This window comes from Uranotaenia lowii, chromosome 2 (genome assembly GCF_029784155.1).
Source record: "Uranotaenia lowii strain MFRU-FL chromosome 2, ASM2978415v1, whole genome shotgun sequence".
NCBI classification, from domain to species: domain Eukaryota; kingdom Metazoa; phylum Arthropoda; class Insecta; order Diptera; family Culicidae; genus Uranotaenia; species Uranotaenia lowii.
In genome coordinates this window covers 240,804,898-240,825,030 of record NC_073692.1, presented here as the reverse complement: position 1 = coordinate 240,825,030, position 20,133 = coordinate 240,804,898, and the positions used below count along the sequence as shown (strand labels likewise).

At 36.1% G+C, this 20,133-nt stretch overlaps 3 protein-coding genes across 3 annotated transcripts; all 3 read left to right on the top strand.

Moving 5' to 3' along the window:
• The first annotated feature begins 11,263 nt into the window (after positions 1-11,263).
• LOC129742455 (uncharacterized) lies at positions 11,264-12,310 on the top strand. The gene has a single exon (XM_055734351.1). The coding sequence runs from the start codon at positions 11,264-11,266 to the stop codon at positions 12,308-12,310; it is 1,047 nt and encodes a 348-aa protein (XP_055590326.1).
• A 57-nt stretch (positions 12,311-12,367) lies between these two features.
• LOC129742454 (uncharacterized) lies at positions 12,368-13,399 on the top strand. The gene has a single exon (XM_055734350.1). It carries the CDS (start codon positions 12,368-12,370, stop codon positions 13,397-13,399), a length of 1,032 nt encoding a protein of 343 aa, XP_055590325.1.
• A 48-nt stretch (positions 13,400-13,447) lies between these two features.
• LOC129742453 (uncharacterized) lies at positions 13,448-15,832 on the top strand. The gene has a single exon (XM_055734349.1). It carries the CDS (start codon positions 13,448-13,450, stop codon positions 15,830-15,832), a length of 2,385 nt encoding a protein of 794 aa, XP_055590324.1.
• The last annotated feature ends 4,301 nt before the right edge of the window (positions 15,833-20,133 follow it).

Here is a 20,133-nt window from a genome sequence, read left to right as displayed (position 1 = left end):
TACTGTTGTAAGTAATTTTTTAATTATTTTTCAATGTTGTTATTTTTTATTGGTATCAAAATGTTGCTCGCATTCTAAGATTCTTTTAGGAAAAAAATCTTTTCCGCAGAATTTCTCTGCTCTTGTTCGAATAAATATTTGCTTTACACTCGGGGTAAGTTCAGGGACGCCATAAATTTTATTGATACGACGGTCGTCGGGATGTTTGTAGGAGATTCTTGGACCCTTTGAAATAGTAAGGCTGACTAGGGCGTTCAGCAGAAGATGGCTGATTTATCGTTATGGCTTTTAACGAGATTGCGCTTGCCAGTGAGTGGAAAACAATCCAAATAATAAAACTCCAATGTATCAGTCGAAAAGCAACGACGACGTTGATTATAGCATATAGCATAAGATGGAAACCCCCGAAGAGGGTTGGAGTTCACTCACATCACATAAGTTGGAATATGGTCGCTCGATGAGGCTCTGTTATTTCAACCGCCATCCAATGGGAAAGATAAAATAAAAATCGAAAGTAAACACTCTCGCTTAGATGGCAAGCGGAATTGTGCAGCAAAGTGAGTCATCTCTCCTACAAAGTGTTTCATCTTATCGGAAACTGAACTCGGTGTGAATTTTGTTGACTTCACTTCTCTCATATTTATCAAAATAAGCTGTTTGATTTTCCTGTCTCTAGATTTGAAAACCTTGGATGCGAGTCTCTATTGAAAAAGTTTGTTAAAAAATCATAAGTTACTGATCGTGTTAGCGATTTGGTTTACATTAAGTTTACATAACTTTGAAAAATATCGTGAATTTTAGTGACCGACCTATATTTGTATTGTTTTGTGAAATCGGCGCACTTTTTTATTTTCCCAGAATTTTCTAATTGGAGCATAACTCAAAAACTGTTCTACTGATAATTTTTGGAATATCGTTTTCGGATTCAGCGCCCGATTTCACATTAAAAGTAATCTTCATTTAACTATGTTCAAAAATGCTATAAACTGCAAATCAAATATAAGTGAACCTTGAACTTAGAAAGAAACATTCGAAAAAAAATAACAGGAAGTAAGCAATTAAGTGTAATACAAACATTATCTATATTCGAAAAGTAAGTGTTCTTGCTTGCTCCAACCCAAACATAAATAGGTGAAGTTTCTCTACTTTGGAACATTTAAGCGGTAATACTAATAAATTCATGTTTTTCTCATAAATGTACGGGATTTTTTAATTTTTCATGTATTTTTTCTTTTTCGTTAATGTTCTCATCGACAAGTTTCAATGAGAATTTTTAACATTGGTTTCGCTGTTATTTAAAAAAGATTTACAAAAATATTGATAATCAAAATTTCCAACTTTGAACCTTCTGTTCCTGTTTTGGTACTGAACAGGTACCGTAAACTGGGAGAACTTTGATCACCAGGGTAACTTTGATTAACATGTTTTTTTTTGCAGATAATTATCATTAACTAAGTCTGAAGTTCAAATATCTGAAATGTGTTCCCTAAGTCTGAAAGCTTATTTATTTAGTTTCAAATAGGCTAAATTAGGTTTGAAGTTGGAGATTTTTTTCATTACTTAAAATCTTATTTTAAAGTTTTAAAATGTCTGTATTTCGAAGACTCACTAACAACACCCCTCCTGATAAAATCATAGCATTTACAAGCAAATGGGTTGGTTTATATGAAAGTTTGACTTTTTCCTTTGTATATGAATAGTTTATAGTATAGTATAGTTTTAGAGCTATTTTTGTGGTCATTCTATGATAATTTTTGAAATTAAAAAAACGGACATTTTCTGTGAGAAAGCCTGTATTAAACAAATGGCTAAAACCCCTATCAAATAGTTAAGTTTGAATAAAAAAAAAAACATATGAACAGTGGGAAGATCTAGGGAAATGCATGAAGGTAAAATTTCATTTGTTATTGAAGCAAAAAAAAAATTGAGAAAAGTTTGTATATTTTTTAAGGCTTGTGTGTTAATTGGCTTCAAACCAATCATTTTGAAGATGTTGAGATACGTTAAAACCATAGTGATCAACGTAAGCCCGAAACATGAAATCTGGAATTGTAACAAACATTTAGTTATGGCCACACCAAAATGAATGAAAAAAGTGATCAATGTCCTTCCAGTTTTTATGGTACCTTTTGTTGGACCTAGAACTGAAATACCTTTAAAAAGTTTACTTTTTCGAAATTCAAATTTCAAGAAATAAACAAGGTGAAAATTGATCTTGAAAAACATACCATAAAAATGGCTTGTCCCACGTCTTACGCCTTTCCAGGGTCCATGGCCGTAAGAACGATTTGGGGGGTAGGGAATTGGAGGTTAAACTAGAGTTACCACATCCTGCAACGCCAAAAAGAGTACTTTGAGAAAAAAATAAAAATTGTAGAGACAAACGCCATTTATTCAAAAACCATGATGTTTTAGGTTCTTCAAAACCACCAATTTGTTACAAAATACAGACTTACATGACAAATGCTCAGAATTTTAAGCTGAATCTCCAAAGTTTTCGATTTTATGCTTAGGAAGCACACCAAAGTTGATAAAAAAAAGTGCATTTTAAAAGTAGTTTTTTTTTTCATAGAGTCGTATTATTTTATTCTTCTAAAACAATATTGCTGATGTTTTGTGCACTATGCTTTCATTTAAGCAATGTTATTATGGGTATTGTCTTCTGTCCGGGAGTTCACTGCATACTCACAGGCGCTCATTTTGAACGAAAAATCTTGATTGAAATCGTGAATGTACTCATGATTCCTTCCATTGGTATCCAACCTTTGAACCATTAAAAAAAAAGCAAAACTGTAGTGTTGTGCAACGAATGCATAAAAAGTTGGATCTCTTGTGTTTATAAGAATACAATACATATGTATCGAAAGAAAAAAAGTTAATTTGTATGAGAAGGTTTTATTTAATTTTTTTCACAAAAAAAGAGTACATTTCGTAAATATCACAAAAAGAAGAGTACGCTCATTTTTTGATCAAAAAAATGTACTCTTAAAAGCGTACGTATGGTAACCCTTGGTTAAACCCCCAAGATCAAGCAAAATGTTCTTCTATAAACTCAAAATTTTTAACTACTAATTAAATTTTGATGGACGATTAAAGTGGATCAAGTGTTACAATCTTGACTCAGAACTAAGGACAAAACCTCGAAATCCTACCCCACGTCCCTAAATCTACAACAGTTTTTCTAAAATTTTTCACTTGTTGATAGACATTTGACCCTCCACAGCTATTCGCAAAACATCCGATTCGATAAATTTGACTTGTAGTTTGTTGTCGTTGCCGATGCCGCAAATGATGACTGATTTTGATGTTATTACATTCATTGTGTAGGTAATTTAATCTAGTTTCTCAATAAGATAAATTTGTATAATCAAATTGTCTGTAGTTGATTCATAATGAAAATAGTCCCAAAAAACAATATTTTTTTAAAACTGCTTATAATTTCAGACTGATTTGAAGTATTTAAGCGCTCTTTTGATTTTTTGAATTGTCAAGAACACATCCATTCGACGATGTATAAATATATGGGGTTTCGATGAACATTTTTTTAATTCTCCCTTAAAACAAGTACATTCACTTTTGTCTTTGCTGCTTGCTGCTGAATCTCACTTTTCAATATACCGAATTTCTAAACTCAAATTTAAGTTTTTTTCTCGTTAACTTGTTTATTATTTCTATAGAACATATTTGATTTCTAAAAAATCTCAGTTTTTCAGTATATTGAAATGATGATTAAGACGTTTTGAATCTGTGCTCCTGGTCATATAGACCCGAACAGCTTTGGAAGGTTTAAGACTGTACTCGTAAATCGCTATCAAAAGTTATATACAAAACAAGTTGGATGATGAATTTTTGACACAGTCCTTAGTTTCTAATATCGAATTTTCAATAAGATTTGACTCAATAAGGTTACCTGATTGCCCAGATTTTGTCCGAATAGTTTTGCTTTATTTGTAAAATCAAAGAAAAACATAAATTGCTTGATAACAGTTAGCTATTTTGCGTCGAAAACAATTTTTTGAAAGAAGTCTACTCAAATATACTGGCTGACGTATTTCGATAGGAAAAACAACTTTTCGGTTTTTTCCTTCTTGATTTTAATTTGGGAATTCCCAAATTAGCCTAGGGCCCACATTTTGGATTGTAAAGTTTGAAATCGAATGCCCGGATTTTGCTAGGTTTATAGATAAAATAGCCCGGATTTGCCCTGGGCGGATAAGTGCGGTAAAATATCTGGTGAGCTTAGACTAAATCGTTTCCGATGTTCTGGTTCGAATTTTGTATTTATAAAAATCAAAATTTTTGCCTGCGTTTAATACTAAAATTAGATTCATGTTCCATGTTCAAAACTCAACATTTCGGAAAACTGAAAGAAAATATTTAAAATAACAAACCCTTTTTAGGGTTTGAATTTTAAATTTTTATTCTTAATTGTTATGCAGAGCTGAAACTTAAAAAAGTTTCATAATGGTCATACAGAATTAAAATATCAAAGTTTCATCATTAGGAATTTTCATTCAGATTCATTAGTTGAATTATGAATAAATTATTCAAGAAAGAATTTATATAGAAAAACAAAGATTCAAAATTCAAATAAGAGATTTCTGGTTAAGGATTCTGTTAGAAAATGCCACAAACACTTTTAGTACATTCGATAACAATAAATCTCTTTTTTCTTGTAAAAAACTAAGAATTCATCAAATTTGTGCTAATCGTACTCAAAAAAAGGGCGCGTGGAGACAAGTAATTTCTAGCTGAGTTTGTAGTACTCGAATCAAGCTTCAAGCTGTGGTATTTTGTTTATGGGTCCACTTGCTCCATTTCATCCTAGAAGTTTTCAAAATTAAGGTAAAATTAAACCTAACCCTTAAATGCATGACATTTTTATAATTAAAATTTCAGTTATTGATTCAGTGAAATAATAACATTTAAGTTCGAATAACAAAACTCAACAGGTATGAAGTCGTTGTTTTGAGTATTCTAAAAGTTATGGCACATCAAAGATGAAAAATAATTTTTGAAATTCATAGTTTCATAGCAAATCCGTATTTGCTAATTTCTTCAAAACCTTGTAAATTCCCGATCAGGAGAGCATATCAAAATAATAACTCAAACATATCTCACCAAGATATTTACATCTGATTCAGTTATAACTAAGTACTCCAAATTTTCGATTTTAAGTTTCTCCAATCCGGATTATATCTTATTCTGATTGACAGAGCTTGATTGAGCTCATTTTCAATTATCAAGATTTTTTTCGGATTGTCCTAAAATAAAATGATTATATCTTATTTTGATATACGTACAACTTTTTCTGAAACACGGACATCGAAGTCAACGGCCCAAACCGTACGTTTATGAGTTTCGCTCAACAGATACATAAAATTTAATCGAAGTGTTGGGAAACCAAAAATGGGGGCTGGTTTTAGCAAATCATGTGGTTTATTGACATTCCACTAGAAAATTTTCTCGAAGCACTCATATCTTGATAAGTTATATTTTTGATAGGTTTTGTTCGGCCCAATATCAAACTATGCTATCTGAACGAGATATAATCTTGAAAGGAGCATATCTAAAATTGATATAATTTAGCTATGATCGTATAGATTTTTTGATATAATTTGAGATATTTTAACATCCTACGAGTACTGAATAATAACTCATTTAGATAGGAAAAAATGAGTATCAAAATATCTCATCTTGATATAATTTTGTTTTTCCCTCCTGATCGGGTTGGGTGCAGGAACCCGATCAGGAGAGCATATCATAATAATAACTCAAACGTATCTCACCAAGATATTTACATTTGATTCAGTTTTAATTAAGTACTCAAACATTTTGACTTAAAGGTTCTCCAATCTGAATTATATCTTATTCTGATTGACAGACTTGAATGGGCTTGAGCTCATTTTCAATGATAAAGATTATTTTTCGGATTGTCCTAAAATAAAATGATTATATCTTATTTTGATATACGTGCAACATTTTCTGAAACACGGACATCGAAGTCAACGGCTCAAACTGTACTTTAAGAAGTTTCGCTCAACAGATTCATAAAATTGAATCGAATTTTTGGAAAACCAAAAATGAAGCATGGCTTAAGCAAATAGTGTGGGTTACTGACACTCCACTAGAAAAATTTCTCGAAGCATTCGTATCTTGATAAGTTATAATTTTGATAGGATTTCTTCTGCCCAATATCAAAATATGCTATCTGAACGAGATATTATATTGATAGGAGCATATCAAAAACTGATATAATTTAGCTATGATCGTATAGATTTTTTAATATAATTTGAGATATTTTAACATCCTACGAGTACTGAATTATAACTCATTCAGATATAAAAAAAAAATCAGTATCAAAATATCTCATTTTGATATAATTTTGTTTTTCCCTTCTGATCGGGAAGGTGTTCGTGATTGATTGAGATTAAAAAATTTATTAGAATTTGCAAATCTGAAGAAATAACAGCAATTTTCCAAAAACTACTTTAAAAAAAATAAATAAATTTGATTTTCGCCATTTTAGCGTACTTTATTATCTCACACATACATTAAAATATCGTAATAAAAATACCATGATCTAATACCATGATAATTTTATTAAACCCTTGAATATTTTTTATGAACACATCACTCAAAAATATCTACGCGTTTTCGAGATATTTGGATTTTGATTATTGTTTTTTTAAAACAACACTATGCATTATAAAGAGTAAAAAATTCGATAACTTCGGAAGAAAAGGTCGTATCGACTTAAGATTTAGTGCAAAATGTGCGTAATGAGTGTCTCAATAAACATTAGTAACAACAATAACAATAGTTGAGTATAAAAATAAATTTAAAGCATGTTTTAAACTAAAAGCTTTTTAACTCTGCACTGAATAGAGATATAGCCCCATTTTGTCAGCAAAGTTTCATATTTTGATGATATCTACAACTGTGATGAACTTTGTACAATTTTGTCTCTATCTCCTAAAACAAAAAAGTTAGCGTTTTTGTTTTTATCGTAGTAGTTTTTTTAATACTTTCACATTATGGGAAACTGTGAAGACTCCTGAAAAAATGAAAGTCAAAAGCACAAGGAAAAAAGTTCCCTATTAGGCCTTTTTGGACCACTGGGCCCTGCCAGGGTCCATGTTTTAACGTTATACTACAGGAGACAACCTAGCGTATGACAGTTTTGATGGTATTTCTCCACAAAAAATTTTCACCGACTGAATGTTTGAGCCAAGACACACATTTAAAATAAAAAATTCCCAAATATTTCAGATCATATATGTAGGTCATGAAATGTAACTATCAATATTCTTCAATAGAATAGCTAAGATCAATAATGAGGTTTAAAAAGATATACAATGTGGCAATGGAAGAAGCATTTTTTAGGCACTGTTTGCAATAAACCAAGTCGGGACTAGATTTATACCCGATCAGGAGGGAAAAACAAAATTATATAAAAATGAGATATTTTGAAACTTATTTTTTCCTATCTAAATGAGTTATAATTCAGTACTCGTAGGATGTTAAAATATCTCAAATTATATCAAAAAATCTATACGATCATAGCTAAATTATATCAGTTTTTGATATGCTCCTATCAAGATTATATCTCGTTCAGATAGCATAGTTTGATATTGGACAGAACAAATTATATCAAAATTATAACTTATCAAGATATGAGTGCTTCGAGAAAATTTTCTAGTGGAAGATCAATAAACCACATTATTTGATAAAACCATGCCCCATTTTTGGTTTCCCAAAAATTTGATTCAATTTTATGAATCTGTTGAGCGAAACTCGTTAATGTAAGGTTTGAACCTTTGACTTCGATGTCCGTGTTTCAGAAAAAGTTGTACGTATATCAAAATAAGATATAATCATTTTATTTTAGGACAATCCGAAAAAAATCTTGATCATTGAATATGAGCTCAACCCCATTCAAGTTTGTCAATCAGAATAAGATATAATTCAGATTAAAGAAACTTAAAATCGAAAATTTGGAGTACTTCATAATAACTGAATCAGATGTAAATATCTTGGTGAAATACGTTTGAGTTATTATTTTGATATGCTCTCCTGATCGGGTACACTATTGATTTCTGTAGATTGTTCTTATTAAACGAAATTCTCAATCTGACGCTTTGGGACATTGAATACATGGCCAAAAGCGTGAAAATAACTCGAACAAACAAGTTTTACGTCTTCTGAGGCTACATGATGGCTGGCATCTTACAAATGCTACACACCCAGACTACAGAAAGAGTACTATGTAAGCCGTGACCGAGATTCGATCTCATGACCATTGACTTTGAAGATTTGAAAGCTCTCCTCTAAGCCACAGTCGAGTAGTTCGAAGTTGCTTGGTTGTTGTAAGAAATTTTTCGAGAAATCATTTTCGTCCTTACTACATTCGTTACTTAGAATTTCCATCAAATATTTATGAATCAATGATTCGAATTGAATGTGAATAGTCAATCAAGCAAAGCTAAGCAAAATTTAAAAATAATTCCTCATAATTTTATGTTCGAGCAAAGCTTACAATTTTTGCAAAATGCGGCTCATTCCAGATGACGTTTCCAGCTGATTTCAGTTCAGTTCAACATAAAACTCTGTGAGTTCCAGTTGTCATAATTTTCGTGGAAATGTGAAGAATTGGAGAAGTTGGCGAAAACGGAAGAGGTAAGCACTAGAGCGGTCCGACATGCGACTCGAAAGTAATGAGAGGTAATCCGCTTCGAGGACAAAACAAATCGGGTGGAATCCGAGTCTTGTGGACAAAACTTTGGACCGAAAAGTCATGCGTTAAGAAGACTGCCTCAGTTCGGGATGTGGCAAAAAAGTGGGATCGTCTCGTAGCACTGTCCATCGTGCCAAAGTAAGATTGGGTCTAAAGACATATAAGAAGCAGAGGAAGCCCAAGTGGTGTCAAAAACAAGCTGCTTCTGTCAAACTAAGAGCTCGTAAATAAAGTGATCAACTGCTGTGTTTAAAATCGGTGTGCGTTATGATCGATGACGAAACCTATTCCAAGTTTGATTACAAAACACTTCGGAGTGACCAGTATTATACTGTTAGGGATGGCCAAAGTTTTGACGAGAGTCTCGTCACGAGACGTAGAAAAAAATCCTTAAAATGGCAATGGTTTGGCAAGAAGTATGTGGGTATGGCATGCTTTCCGAACTGTTCGTGAACACTGACACAATGGAAAAAAAACTGTTTACGTCCGAGAGTACCGTCGCCTGCTAGCCATGATCTGCATGCATGACCAGCCAGTACTGTTCAGGCAGGATTTGGCATCAGTTCACTTCTCAAAAGACACGATGGCAAGGCATGAATCCAACAAAATCCAGATCGTACCGAAGGAAAGGAATCCGAGATGAGAAATTGTCCTCAAACGAGATCAATTGAAACTGTTTGGGCCCTTACCAAATCGTATTTGAGTAAACATGTAAAGCCTAAAGATTCTATAAACAACTTCGTGAGATACTGGAAAAGTGGCCAAAATCATAGCAAATCAGTCTGTGCTAAACTAATAAGCGTGCTTCGATCGGAAATTCGATCACTGGTCTACGATTTTCCAGTCAATTCTTTATTGATTCAATACGATCCAAATGAGCTATTTGCAACTTCCTTCAACCCCAAAAAGAAGAATTTTGTGTGTGATACAGAACAACCTGGAGTGCCTGCATTGTTCAAATTACATCTCATGATAGTACCAATTACCATACTTAGTCTCAAACAGGACGTGTTTTACAAAAATGTACCGCATACCGTAAACCTAATTGACACAATTCATCACGTCGTTGTCGTTGGGTGGGATCAAGGCAATGGTCAATGAAACTTATCTCTACATCATTTTGTGGTGCGGTTTTCGTTTGAAAGCTGCCTTCATTACCCAATCATCTACAAATCTCGACTCTGACTGTTTTGGTTTGCACTGTGGTGAACAAATTTTATCACGAAAGTCACAAATCTTTGCAGCCCATTAGTCTCTGGCACATACAATGCGCTCGAAGATACAAAACTCTCCCAAAATTGTTGGCAGTTCATTTTGCGACCCCTGATAATCGCCCCTTGGCATTCTCGAAAGGGCCTAGCAAGGGAGAGGAGTTTATCAAGCTAAACACATCGTCATCTGGAAAAGGCATGTACGTCGCTGCTGCTGGGATGTGTCGAGTATTGCTTACCCTAGACAAACCGCCAAGTGTTTGTTGTGTACACGCCAAGCAAAACAAGAATCGTATCAAGCGATGAAATCACATCATCATCCCCCCTTTCTATCGCCGGATACCAAATACCAAAACAACAACAACGGTGGAGAACGAGAGAAAAAACAATTGCCAAGAAGAGTTATGTCTGTTTAGTGGTGTGGGGGTTAGTATGGGAAACAAAAAAGTTCAATGGAAAGCACAAGTGAATTAGGGGGCAAAAACTAGTCGCCGATGTAGCTAGCTACCCCAAAAAAGGAAAGCTTATTCACGAACCCTTCATCCGAAAAAGTGAGTGTGCGGGAGTAATTATAACAGTTAGGTATGGATAGTTTGCGATAAGATGGGGCGGACCGATAGGAGATTGGGCTTTCTGTTTTAAAACATCAGCTTTGTCAGTGAAAACAGCTTTTGCTACACGTTCTGTACCTGGCTACTTTATTCGGGTTCAGTGATCGCAGCTCGCTTGGGCATACATACTTTTAAAAATGAGCTTAAAAGCTTAATAAGCTAATATTAAACTTTGAGCTAGAATTTGAATGACTTGATTTGTCTTTCAAAATTATTTTTTATTTTTCAGATTAAAGCTGAAAGAAATTAAAGTTTTGAAGCAGTTTTCAGCACTTAGATTGACGCCTTGTCGTAGGCATCTAGCTCCAATAATGATGAATTCTCTTTGTTCCGTTTCTGTCAATCTGCCAGCACGGAAGTAGTCGACAAAAAATGACCGTTGAAAAATACTGGCAACACTAGTGAAAAATAACGGTCAGTTAGAGAAAAATTTGCATACGATCAACATCGAAATCTCGTGTTTCTCTTATTAATAAAGTTAAGTTGTTTGAGTTAGATTACCAGTTTTATTTAGTCCAAAGTGGAACCGTCCTTCCCGTTAAAAGGAAACCAAAAACAATTCGACCCGCATCCGCCTGAAGAATTTTCCGATCCGATCATCCGACGCCCACGCTACTCCAATTTTATACAGTCCACCCGCACTTTGTTCACCGCCCGAACATTGGTCCTTTGAGCCGGATTTGAACCGAAGGGAAGTGAAGGGAATGCTTCTGGATTTACCGCAGCTGAAAGTATACACCCGAAAATTGGAAGTAGCATATGGTGAATTTTCCAGTTTTCACAGTCAAATAGTCGCCCTGTTGCCCGCCGAAGACCTAACCTCACAAGAGGAAAACTACATCCGCTTCGAGCAGCTGTACGACTGGACGTCCGCCAGCATCGAAGCCCAAATAATGGAACATCAACATCCTCCACCACATCCGCAAGTCATCGTGCACCAACAGCCGCTGAAAGCGCCATTCCCGACATTCGACGGTGAGTACACCAATTGGCCCAAATTCAAAGCGATGTTTCAGGATGTGATGGCTCAATCGTGCGATTCCGATGCGATTAAGCTGTACCACCTGGACAAAGCACTCATCGGAGCAGCCGTTGGCGTTCTGGACGCAAAAACGATCAACGATGGGAACTACGCACACGCATGGAGAATCCTCACCGAGAGATTCGAAAATCATCGCATCATCGTCGAGACCCACATCCGTGGCTTGCTCTCGCTGAAAAAGATGACATCCGAATCCTACAAAGAACTTCGGAATCTTCTCGACGAGTGTTCCAAGCATGTCGAGTGTCTCGATTATCTGCAGCAAGAATTGACTGGAGTGTCCGAGTTGATGGTCGTTTTCTTGCTGACGTCAGCTTTGGATCCATCAACACGGAAGGTTTGGGAACAAACACTCAAATCCGGAGAGTTGCCGAAATACCGATCCACGATTGCTTTCCTCAAGAGTCAGTGCCAAGTGTTGGAACGATGCGAATCCATTTGCCCGATCCCGATTCCGAAACCATCTACAACCAAGCAAGCTCAACCGAAGGTCCCCAATCAGCGGTCGTACGCAGCAACCGCAGCGTTCGACAAACCGTCCATCCAATGTGCGTTTTGTGATGGCCCGCACCGAAATTTCCAATGCAACAAGCTGTCCATTCTACCCAGTGCCGAAAGAATGGAAAAGGTTCGAGATTCCGGAGTGTGCTACAATTGCCTAACCAAGGGTCATCGCTCGAAGGATTGTCCATCAACCAAGAACTGCTAGAAGTGTCGTAAGCGACACCACACTCAGCTCCACGAAGAACAACAACAACCGAAACCGATGGCTACACCCACCACCCAAATCGATGCCCCTTCTCAAACCGCACAACAACCAACCGTTTCGTCCATGCCATGCAATTACACTGCTTCTCCCAAAACAGTGTTGTTGCTCACCGCTGTCGTTCACGTCCTGGATAACGACAACCAACCCCAAACTTGCCGAGTTCTCCTAGATAGTGGTTCCCAGGTAAATTTCATCACCGATCAGTTGGCCAACACGCTGCGTCTCGAGAAACGAAAAGTCGAAGTTCCAATTGGTGGCATCAACGAAATCAAAACTGTCGCCCGCCATCTCGTCAAGGTTCACCTCCAATCACGCTGTAGTGATTTCCGCACCGAGCTAGAATGTCTAGTCATCCCGAAGGTGACTGGTCCGATCCCATCAACCAACATCGATGTTACCGATTGGCATTTCCCCCATGGTATCCAACTAGCAGATCCGAACTTCTTCAAGCCCGACAAAATCGACTTACTGGTTGGAGCAGCTTTATTTTTCAACATCCTCAAGACTGGCCATCTCATACTGGATCCCTGTTTACCCGAACTCCGAGAGTCACACCTTGGTTGGCTTGTGACTGGTACCCTGACATCGAAATCCATCTATGAGCCTATCCAATATGCCCAACTAGCCTCGGTGGAATCCATCGAAAACTCCATTACCAGATTCTGGGAACTTGAAGAAGTTCCAACCGCTCCGAAAACGACAGCCGAAGAGCAGCAATGTGAGGAACATTTTGTTGCCACCCACACTCGTGATGTTTCCGGTAGGTACACCGTTCGATTGCCGTTGAAACCAAATGCCGACAAGCTGGACAGCTGCCGAAATCTAGCATTGAAAAGATTTTTTATGCTGGAAAATCGTTTGCAACGAAATCCCGAACTGTGGTCACAGTATGTTGAATTCATTCGTGAATATCAACTGGAAAATATTATCTTCCACATCACGCTGTACTTCGCCCCAGCAGCACCACCACAAAGTGCAGAGTGGTGTTCGACGGAAGCGCCAAATCATCCCCGTCTGGTCTTTCCCTGAACAAGGTCCATCGTCGGCCCAGTGGTTCAAAACGATTTATTCAGCATTATGCTAAGGTTCCGCAAACATCGATACGTCTTTACGGCTGACATCGCCAAAATGTACCGACAAGTGCGAGTGCATCCCGACGACACTGGCTATCAACGCATTTTCTGGAGAGAAAACCCGAAACACCCCCTGCAGGTTCTAGAGTTGACAACCGTCACCTATGGGACCGCATCAGCTCCGTTTCAAGCAACCAGGTGCTTGATACAACTCGCCGACGACGATGGAGACAAGTTTCCCAAAGCTGCTAACATTCTGAGACATGATTGTTATGTTGACGACATCATGTCTGGTACCGACAACATCGATGACGTCATTGAAATTCAACGACAGCTGAAGGCCATTCTGCTGAAGGGTGGTTTTCCTGTCCATAAATGGTGCTCCAACTCAACCCAATTGCTCGAACACATCCCGGTGAATGAGCAAGAAACCACCAAACGTTACGACGAATTCGACATCAACGAAGCGATTAAGGTCTTAGGCGTACTGTGGGTGCCTAGTACTGATCAACTTTTAATTGCCCGATGCACTCCCCCGACAGTGAACGAAAAGCAGCCCACCACGAAACGAATTGTGTGTTCCGAAATCGCCAAATTGTTCGATCCATTGGGATTGATATCGCCAACCATCGTCATCGCCAAACTCTTAATTCAACAACTTTGGCGAAATAAGTTGGATTGGGACGATCATCTCGACAACGACAGCCTCAAGAATTGGAACGAGCTCCTAGAATCACTGCCTCAACTCAATGAAATCGTTATTCCCCGCCAAGTGACATTCAGCAACGCTGTGGCTTACGAGCTGCATGGATTCGCCGACGCTTCTATGGTAGCATATGGTGCATGTGTCTACATACGAAGCATTTTCCCCGATGGTTCCTGTAAGGTTCGCTTGCTGAGTAGCAAATCAAAAGTCGCCCCCCTCCACGAATTGTCCATCCCAAGAAAAGAATTGTGTGCTGCAGTGCTTCTAGTCAAATTGGTGACAAAAATAGTTTCCTTTATTGACATCCCTTTTCGTCAAGTACTACTTTGGTCCGACAGTCAAATCGTTTTGGCTTGGATCAAAAAACACCCCGACCGACTCGAGATTTTTGTACGTAATCGAATTGCCGAAATTAATCTCCACACCCAACAAGAACAGTGGCATTACGTTCCATCGCAGTTCAATCCAGCCGATATTGTGTCGAGAGGCCAACTGCCGTTCCCGCTGAGCCAAAATACGACGTGGTGGGAAGGCCCACAATTCCTGACCGAAGCAACTTTCATCGAAGAGCGCCCAGAAGACATCCCCGATGATGAATTGCCAGAGTTAAAAGTCAACTTGGTGACTACTCTGGCAACCAATCAAAAACCGTTGGACGTTTTCACCGATGTGAGCTGTTTCCGAAGGCTGCAACGAATTATCGCCTGGGTGTTGAGGTATCTTAACAACCGCCGCAAGCCAAAGGAGGAACGTGTGTTGCATCCGCATTTGACTATCGACGAGCTTCGAAATTCCATGTTGGTCATCGTTCGTGTCATTCAACGTTTGGAATTTGACGACGAAATCAAACGAGTCCAAAAAGGTGTACCGTGTAAACGATTAGCAGCTCTCAATTCCATCCTATCCGACGGTCTTCTTCGAGTTGGTGGTCGACTGAGACATTCCAACTTGCCCGACGAATCAAAGCATCAGCTCATCCTACCAAACAATAATCCGGTCACAAAGCTACTGGTCCGAGCTTTGCATCTTGAGCTTCTCCATGTGGGTCCGAGTGGGCTCATCTCAGCGCTTAGACAACGTTTCTGGTTGCTCAACGCCCGTTCCACCGTTCTCAATGTAACACGGCAATGCATCAAGTGTTTCCGTGTGAATCCAACCAACGTCCAGCAACTGATGGGTGAATTGCCAAAGCAGCGTGTGGTGTTTTCTTCGCCATTCAACATCACCGGTGTCGATTATGCTGGTCCGATCCAAGTGAAACAAGGTACCTATCGTCCGAAGGTGGTCAAAGCATACGTCTCGGTGTTCGTGTGCATGGCCACAAAAGCAATCCATCTGGAATTGGTGTCAGATTTGACGACCGATGCATTCATCGCTGCCCTGGAGAGGTTCATCAGCCGCCGAGGGATGGTTGCCGAACTGCATTCCGATAATGCAACCAACTTCAAAGGTGCCAGCAACGAACTCCATCAATTGTACCAGCAGTTCCAGGATCAGCAACAAGCCAACGGATTCGAGAGGTTTTGCATGTCGAAAGAAATCGCTTGGCATTTCATCCCGCCAAATGCTCCCGAGCTCGGTGGTCTTTGGGAGGCCTCTGTAAAGAGCACCAAATATCATCTCAAGCGAATCATCGGTACCACTTTGTTGTCCTTCGAAGAAATGGCCACTCTGTTGTGTTAGATCGAAGCCATCCTCAACTCTAGGCCCTTGTATGCGGTTTCCAACGATCCTGCTGATCCGGAGGTAATTTCGCCAGCCCATTTTCTTATCGGTCGACCATTGACGGCACCATCAGGCCCTACCTATAGCGATGAGAAAATAGGACGATTAAATAGGTGGCAACATGTTCAGCTTATGCGTGAGCATTTTTGGAGAGCTTGGTCCAGGGACTATCTGTCATCTCTTCAGGTGCGGAAGAAGAACACATCCGTGCAAGATAACATCAAACCTGGCATGATCGTTATCCTCCATGAAAACAACCGAACCCCCCTCGTATGGAAACTTGGCCGCATCACAGCTGTGTTCCCTGGCGATGATAATTTGGTTCGCGCCGTAGATGTCTTTAGCGAAGGTTCAACATATCGTCGTGCTATCACCAAGATATCGCTCCTACCAATAGAGGACAACAAGTCACCAACCCCGGCCGCAATATGTTCCGTTTCTGTCAATCTGCCAGCACGGAAGTAGTCGACAAAAAATGACCGTTGAAAAATACTGGCAACAATAGTGAAAAATAACGGTCAGTTAGAAAAAAATTGCATACGACCAACATCGAAATCTCGTGTTTCTCTTATTAATAAAGTTAAGTTGTTTGAGTTAGATTACCAGTTTTATTTAGTCCAAAGTGGAACCGTCCTTCCCGTTAAAAGGAAACCAAAAACAATTCGACCCGCATCCGCCTGAAGAATTTTCCGATCCGATCATCCGACGCCCACGCTACTCCAATTTTATACAGTCCACCCGCACTTTGTTCACCGCCCGAACACTCTTCATAAAGCAATATCTGGAGGTTAACGATAATAAATCGAGAGATGGATGAACTTTAAGTGTGTTCAACGTAAAAAAAATCCTTTTAACCATAAATTAAATTCCGGGTAAGGAACTATCAAAATATAAAGCGAACAGTTGAGCCAATCAGAGCCGCATTTTGAAATTTAATGCTAGTGATTCATTAATTGACTTTCTTCGGCGAGCCGCCGCACACTGGGGTAAAATTTTCTGCCGAAACTATGCGTTTTAGACCTATAGTGTCTTCGAGACAAATGACCTACAATACAAGGGCTATAAAATCAGTTTTTTGAAAAATTGATTAATCCACCTAGCAGTGAGTTAGAAAAACTAACTTTTGTTATATCCGTTTTAGAGCTATATTGTCTAAGAAAAGTTTTTAGCATGTACCAATTTTAATAACTTAGTCAGAGAAGTCATTACTGTATCAATAATCGCTTCAAAGTTATGATAATTTAAAAAAAAACCAAAACTTCCTTTTTTTTAAATAACTTTTTTGCTACTGATTTTTCATATTGCACATGTCACAAATGTCAAAAGTGTCAAAAATTTAAAAAAAATATCAAAAATGTCAAAAATGTCAAAAATGTCACAAATGTCAAAAATGTCAAAAATTTCAAAAATGTCAAAAATGTCCAAAATAACAAAAAAAACAAACATGTCAAAAATGTGAAAAATAAAAAAAAATGTCAAAAATGCCAAAAATGTCAAAAATGTCAAAAATATCAAAAATGCCAAAAATGTCAAATATGTCAAAAATATCAAAACTGTCCAAAATGTCAAAAATGTCAAAAATGTCAAAAATGTCAAAAATGTTAAAAATGTCAGAAATGTCAAAAATGTCAAAAATGTCAAAAATGTCAAAAATGTCAAAAATGTCAAAAATTTCAAAAATGTCAAAAATGTCCAAAATAACAAAAAAAAACAAACATGTCAAAAATGTTAAAAATAAAAAAATGTCAAAAATGCCAAAAATGTCAAAAATGTCAAAAATATCAAAAATGCCAAAAATGTCAAATATGTCAAAAATATCAAAACTGTCCAAAATGTCAAAAATGTCAAAAATGTTAAAAATGTCAGAAATGTCAAAAATGTCAAAAATGTCAAAAATGTCAAAAATGTCAAAAATGTCAAAAATGTCAAAAATGACAAAAATGACAAAAATGTCAAAAATGTCAAAAATGTCAAAAATGTCAAAAATGTCAAAAATGTCAAAAATGTCAAAAATGTCAAAAATGTCAAAAATGTCAAAAATGTCAAAAATGTCAAAAATGTCAAAAATGTCAAAAATGTCAAAAATGACAAAAATATCAAAAATATCAAAAATGTCAAAAATGTCAAAAATTTCAAAAATGTCAAAAATGTCAAAAATGTCAAAAATGTCAAAAATGTCAAAAATGTCAAAAATGTCAAAAATGTCAAAAATGTCAAAAATGTCAAAAATGTCAAAAATGTCAAAAATGTCAAAAATGTCAAAAATGTCAAAAATGTCAAAAATGTCAAAAATGTCAAAAATGTCAAAAATGTCAAAAATGTCAAAAATGTCAAAAATGTCAAAAATGTCAAAAATGTCAAAAATGTCAAAAATGACAAAAATATCAAAAATATCAAAAATGTCAAAAATGTCAAAAATGTCAAAAATGTCAAAAATGTCAAAAATGTCAAAAATGTCAAAAATGTCAAAAATGTCAAAAATGTCAAAAATGTCAAAAATGTCAAAAATGTCAAAAATGTCAAAAATGTCAAAAATGTCAAAAATGTCAAAAATGTCAAAAATGTCAAAAATGTCAAAAATGTCAAAAATGTCAAAAATGTCAAAAATGTCAAAAATGTCAAAAATGTCAAAAATGTCAAAAATATCAAAAATGTCAAAAATGTCAAAAATGTCAAAAATGTCAAAAATGTCAAAAATGTCAAAAATGTCAAAAATGTCAAAAATGTCAAAAATTTAGAAAATGTCAAAATCGTCAAAAATGTCAAAAATGCCAAAAATGTCACAAATGTCACAAATGTCAAAAATGTCAAAAATGTCAAAAATGTTAAAAATGTCAAAAATGTCAAAAATGTCAAAAAATCCAAAAATGTCAAAAATGTCAAAAGATTCAAAATCATCAAAAATGTCAAAAATGTCCGAAATGAAAAAAATTTCAAACTGTCTAAAGTTTCAAAAATATCAAAGATGTCAAATTGAAAAAAACGACAAAATGTAAAAAATGCCTAATTGAAAAAAAATGTCAAAAATGACAAAAATGACAAAAATGACAAAAATGACAAAAATGACAAAAATGACAAAAATAACAAAAATAACAAAAATGACAAAAATGACAAAAATGACAAAAATGACAAAAATGACAAAAATGACAAAAATGACAAAAATGACAAAAATGACAAAAATGACAAAAATGACAAAAATGACAAAAATGACAAAAATGACAAAAATGACAAAAATGACAAAAATGACAAAAATGACAAAAATGACAAAAATGACAAAAATGACAAAAATGACAAAAATGACAAAAATGACAAAAATGACAAAAATGACAAAAATGACAAAAATGACAAAAATGACAAAAATGACAAAAATGACAAAAATGACAAAAATGACAAAAATGACAAAAATGACAAAAATGACAAAAATGACAAAAATGACAAAAATGACAAAAATGACAAAAATGACAAAAATGACAAAAATGACAAAAATGACAAAAATGACAAAAATGACAAAAATGACAAAAATGACAAAAATGACAGAAATGAAAAAAAAATAACAAAAATCACAAAAATCACAAAAATCACAAAAATCACAAAAATGACAAAAATGACAAAAATGACAAAAATGACAAAAATGACAAAAATGACAAAAATGACAAAAATGACAAAAATTACAATAATTACAAAAAATTACAAAAACTGACAAAAATTACAATAACTTCGAAAATGAATTTAGGTTGTCGAAAAATTCATTGGTTTTGTAATCTTTGTCGTGTCTTTTTTTTTTCATTACCAAGTCTTTCACTCGCAAAGGAAAATAATTAAAAATAATAACATATTCTAGTATTTTTACATAAAATGGTTATCTATCTGCTAAGTTAAACAGGTCTTTATACATACAACACGTCACGGACATTACCAATGGAAAGTGAAGAACATCGGATTCAAAGAAAACGCCTTTACTTAAGCTAATAAAAAGCTGTCTGTGCACCTATTAGCAACAATTTGATCCCTAATTCCGTGGAGGAAGTTTATTTAAAATTTACATTTTTCCTGGAAAACATGCGCTTACCTTCAGATTATATCGCCTATCGCCTAATTCAAGATTTACGAGGCTGTTGATGCAATTAATATTTAATGGGAGCTCTTAAACGAGAAATGCTCTATCCGCGACCTTTTGCCCTCTTCAGAGCGTGGGGGCAGGAAAAACAGCAACAGGTCCCTCAACTGTCTACCTCCGCTAGCCTCATTATTTTCTAGCT

What these genes read in the sequence shown, in the direction of transcription:
- LOC129742453 (XM_055734349.1), top strand. Translation starts at nt 13,448, where the DNA reads ATGCTAAGGTTCCGCAAACATCGATACGTCTTTACGGCTGACATCGCC.
- LOC129742455 (XM_055734351.1), top strand. Translation starts at nt 11,264, where the DNA reads ATGCTTCTGGATTTACCGCAGCTGAAAGTATACACCCGAAAATTGGAA.
- LOC129742454 (XM_055734350.1), top strand. Translation starts at nt 12,368, where the DNA reads ATGGCTACACCCACCACCCAAATCGATGCCCCTTCTCAAACCGCACAA.